General features: G+C 34.0%; 1 protein-coding gene across 1 annotated transcript; it reads left to right on the top strand.

The window, feature by feature from the left end:
* The first annotated feature begins 2,848 nt into the window (after positions 1–2,848).
* On the top strand, positions 2,849–3,600 carry LOC117783103 (glycine-rich cell wall structural protein 1.8). Its single transcript, XM_034620299.1, has 2 exons — positions 2,849–2,991; positions 3,081–3,600. Exons 1-2 carry the CDS (start codon positions 2,928–2,930, stop codon positions 3,455–3,457), a joined length of 441 nt encoding a protein of 146 aa, XP_034476190.1. The 5' UTR covers positions 2,849–2,927; the 3' UTR covers positions 3,458–3,600.
* The last annotated feature ends 1,397 nt before the right edge of the window (positions 3,601–4,997 follow it).

Raw genomic sequence — 4,997 nt, forward strand, 5'->3', positions numbered from 1 at the left:
TTATTGTTGTTTGTTGTTGGATTTGATATATTACTAAATTAAACAATTTGTGCGCTACTTTTCACTTATTTGTTGCTTCTACTTCATTTTAATATTAATGTTTTTTGTTTATGTTTTGTTATTGTTTTTCTTTCTTTTTATTTTTTAAATTTATTATTCTTTTATTTGTTTTGGGCTTTGCTGCTTGTGCTGGCGCTGGCCAAAAGCCTTAATTTAATTTAAGCCACATTCTCGTTGCCCGTTTTGTTTATTATTTTTAATTTGCAACGAATTAACGATATAATAAAAAAAAATATTGGCAACTGCTTTGGCTGCCGCTGCTGGCGCTTATGCTGCAACTGAAATTCCACCACCAGAGCCAGCAGACTGAAGCCTCCAAAAGCCAAGTCAACGGCGGACCGAGCCGAACAATGTCACTATCAAGCCGAAAAGTAAAAAAAAACATGCATACACACACACAAACACGCACACACACGCATACACAAACAATGTTTGGCCGAGCGTCGATGCTGTGAAAAGCTATCGCTAACCGTTGGAAAAGCAGCAGAATAGAAGAAAACAACAATAACACAGGAGCGTAGTAACAGCGCTAAGCACACAACACACACACTCACACTCACACACAACTAATCACACACCCTCACAAACATACCCTTACCGAGTTCTGGGAATCGTAAGAGGGGATGACCAGTCCTACTGGGATATTGCCTACTTGGATTTTGATAATCAGCTCAAAGCGCCACTGTGTGTCCAATGCGCAGTTGCAGAACAAGTGACAAGTGGCAACACTTATCAGTGTTGCCGTATCTATGCTTTCAATCTAAGCGCCAGATGGCGTTACAACACCTGTCGCAAATTATTTAAGCAAGTCGCTTTTATTGAAACAACGCAAATAAATTCAAAATGTTGTATAACGAATGTTGTAATGATCTAAAAATCAATCAAGTCTGAAATTCTGTCGATAATACCATTGATAGTTTTACAGCTTTAACTTGGTAAACTTGGTAAAACTCAAACTAAAAAATACTAAAAATATATATAAATGAATCACAGAATGAGAAAATTAAAATACATTTTTATTATTTACTGAATTGACAGGATAATTGTTTCTAAAAAAAAATTTGCTGCTATTATCACTTAATAATAATAAATAATCTGTAAATATTGTTATGCAGGTCAAAATAAATAATATAAATATCATGTTCGTTGAAATATTTTTATATTATGAATTAAAGTCGAAAACATTTATATTTTATATAATACTTCCAGTACACACACTTTAGAATCTAAAGTTTAGATTGACCTTTTCCACATTTAACACTAAATTATAAGGCAAAATAATTAAATTAAACCGATATAACATGAATATAAAGAAATCTAAAAATTGCAATTTAAAAAATAAAAGAAATTAATTTCAAACCGAGCTTTGGAAAGGTAACTGCCAAAAATTAAGATATTTTAGCACTTTGTTGTGTACTTATCATTTTGACCAAAGACTTCGTAGAAAGCAAACAAACTTTCGTGACCCGTCGACAATTGTTGCAGGTGAGTAAAGCAGCAAATATTTGGCTTTTGCTTTTTACAACAACGCGAGTGCATTGTGTGGGAGTCTGAGTCAAAAACTCAGTCTTAATATCCGTTGCGTTTGATGTTGCCATCTGTGTGGCAGCTTCTCAGAGCTGGCCATAAACAAAAAGTGTTAACAAGTTGCTGTGTTCCGTTCCGAAAATAAAAGTAAAAGTGATGCTCGTGCAGTTATTGTTGTTGTTGTAAACATTTAGAGTGTAGAGTGGATATTTTTTATATAGCTAAAGCATCTCTCGGTTGTATTTGAAATCTACCACTTTTAGTACTATGTCCGTCATGCATATTATTAATGAGCCAACAAATTAACGTGTTCTATACCGGAAAAAAACTTGCGCCTCTCACATAAATTCGTGCAAATTACAAAAGCTAAACAGTTTTGCACAATTTGCGTGCTCGGTATTACAATAATACGAAAAAAAAAAGTATTTCAAAAAATGTATAGAACGTTTGATTTAGCAAGCCGCAACTTTTATACTCTTAAAAGCTAATGAAAATTATTTAAAATCGAGATTACAAAGCATATAGTACTCACATTATATATAAGTAGGTCCTTGGCCTCAGTCTGTGAGTAAGTGTAATTTTTAGAAAACGAAATTCGTAACTTTTAATATACATTTTTAATTATTTACTTAATATCTACTAAGAGCAGTTGACTAAAATTATAATAAAATTATGATAAATTAAGAATTAAACTGATATGCAAAAAAAAAGCAAATTTAAAAGTATAAAAGACTGGGGAAATTTAAAAAATAATTTAATGATTTTATTGTTATTTTTTCAAGCTGAAATTTAAAATTTTAATTTTTTTTAAATTGCTTATATCCGAACCAAACCTATATAAACAAAAAATATTATGAAATTATAATATCTATCAAGAATACAAGTTTTTTAATTAATATGATTGACTGAACATCATTTCAAACACCGAGACAAATCCCAACAATGTTCACTTAATAAATAAATAAAAAAAAAAAATCATTAAGAACTCAATTAACGATAGCAAGCTTTATCAAAACTGTGTTCTATCTTCTGTAAGGGCACAATGAGCAGGTAAACAATTAAAAGCAACAACAATTAAAGTAACGACAACAACAACAAAAAACAATAACAAAAGTAATGATGACTCGCTGACACTACAACAACATTAGCATTTGCAGTCGCAGTCGCAGTAGCCTCAAAACAAGCTGATCAACAGAGAGTGAGACAGAGAGAGAGAGAGAGAGAGAAAGATAGAGAAAGAGAGATGGAGGGAACTCTGGGCTGGCTGTGGGAACCAGTTTAAAACCGTTGACGTGATGCCGCCAGCGAATTAGTTGCAGTTAGTCGGCCAGGCTTTAAACATGTCTCAAAGCGATCGTCGGAATTGTGTATTTGTGATTTGCCTTTTGGCCGCATTGTCAGCGGGTGAGTGTCGCTCGTCGCCGATGAACCCGTATGCGGCTCAGCACGGATTACCAGTGTCAGGGATTAAATGAAATATTATGTTCCCGTAGTGTACGGCCAAGGCGGAGGTGTTACCTGGGGCGGAGGCAACAATGCCGGAGCGGGTGCCTGGTCCAATTCGCAGCAAGGTGGTCCCGGCATGCATCCACCCGGTAGTCTGGGCAATCAGGATCCACAAATCAGTTACGGTTATGCGGGCGTCGACTCGCGCGGAAACTACGGCGGAGCCGGTGGCAATGGTGGATACTATGTGAGCGGTACAGATGAGCATGGACGTCCTTTCTCCTACAATGGCGGTGTGGGAGGTCAACCGCTGCCTGGCCAACCACGCTATCCCAACAACTATGGATATCAATCCAGTGCAAGCCTTTCTGTCGCCTCCATGGGCGTGGCCCTTGTCCTGGCCGTACTCGTCTCGAGAACCTAACCGATTCGAACCTCACATTCAATTTATTTCTTCAACAATTTTTTTTAATAGTCTCTAAGTTTTATTTATACAATGAAATACCAAAATTATTGTGATTTTTGAGCAATAAAAGTGCGTTTGTTGGATATATGCTAAGAATCAAACATGTGTCGTATGTTTATTATTATCAACTTAAGTGAGTCCAAATCCCTCCCAGCAATTACGTAATGAATTCACAATTAATAATTTTTTTTATATATATTTAATAAAATGCACAACAAGCTCACAGAATAATTACAGAATAATTAATGCATTCACGATTTGCTAAAACGAAAATACATGATTTTGATCATTTCGTTATTAAAATATTGCTCAGTGTTTTATAAATTCATTAAGTTCAATCTCATGTGTCATACAGCATTTCCACATTATTAATAATTTCAAATGATATGACCATTAATTAATGTCAATTTACGAGCCCTCAAATAATGTGAATGACACGAAGCAATAAATGTATTTACAGACAGGAAGTGCACTTAAATTTATACCCTATGTTCATGAAAAGGCCCATAACGGAAGTGATTAATATATACATATAAATTGCAATCCTGAATGTCTTTGGTCACTATTTACTGTCATTTAAAAAGAAAATCACAGAATCAGAACACAAAATGCAGTTAAAGCTTCCGGTTTAATAAATTTGTTACCCTTTTTTTTGTTGGGCAGATAAGGTTTTTATAAAGAAAAACGCTAAAACCGTAATAGTCAATAGAGAACATTCACCGCATTTTATGTTCTCAATATTTCATGCATAATTCAATGCGATTTCTTTTGAAGTATTTGCTCTGGAAGTCATCCCAAGTCTGCCCTATATTCTTAGGTAATTTGGGAATTTAAAATTATACATTATAAAAAATAAACTTAAATCAAAACTTTTTATTAAAAGTGCTAAGAGAGATTTAACTAGACGAATAACGTACAATTCGGTTTCAAACTAATTTGCAATTTAAAACGATTAGCTTAAATTATATTCCGGAATACAATTGAAATTAATTCTAATTCAGCTTTTCGCCATTACGTTTTCACTTTTACATATAAAATCTCCCTTTTTTTAATTGCCTTGCTTTAGTTTTTTTTATTGCAGAGCCTGTTTTAAGTACCTAATGTATAAATTCAACCAGTTAGTTACAGAATTTTCTCATATACAACTTTTAACTCGTATTAATTTACTAGTATAAAAATGTTTCATCGTTTTCTGTTCCCAATTGCAGACAGGGGCATTCAGTTATTAAATAGTTCTTAAATCAAACTTAAACTGTGTATGTAACCCTGACAATAAAACGAAAATCAGCATCATAGCTCAAACACTTTTCGAGTTATAAATAGTTTGTAAGACAGTCTAAGGCTGTAATTTCCCACACAGTTGAACAACTTAATAGACTGTCAACAACATCGTCACCCGCAACATACAAATACGCCATGAGAATGAGTAGTACATTTAAGGCCCGAAACCGCCCATGTAATTAGCCTAAAACGAAGCAAACACATCAAATATTCAAAT

Source organism: Drosophila innubila, chromosome X, assembly GCF_004354385.1.
Source record: "Drosophila innubila isolate TH190305 chromosome X, UK_Dinn_1.0, whole genome shotgun sequence".
Taxonomy (NCBI): Eukaryota; Metazoa; Arthropoda; class Insecta; order Diptera; family Drosophilidae; genus Drosophila; species Drosophila innubila.

Coding starts and splice junctions, on each gene's coding strand:
- LOC117783103 (XM_034620299.1), top strand. CDS start 2,928: ATGTCTCAAAGCGATCGTCGGAATTGTGTATTTGTGATTTGCCTTTTG. Junction 2,992..3,080: donor TTTGGCCGCATTGTCAGCGG/GTGAGTGTCGCT, acceptor ATGTTCCCGTAG/TGTACGGCCAAGGCGGAGGT.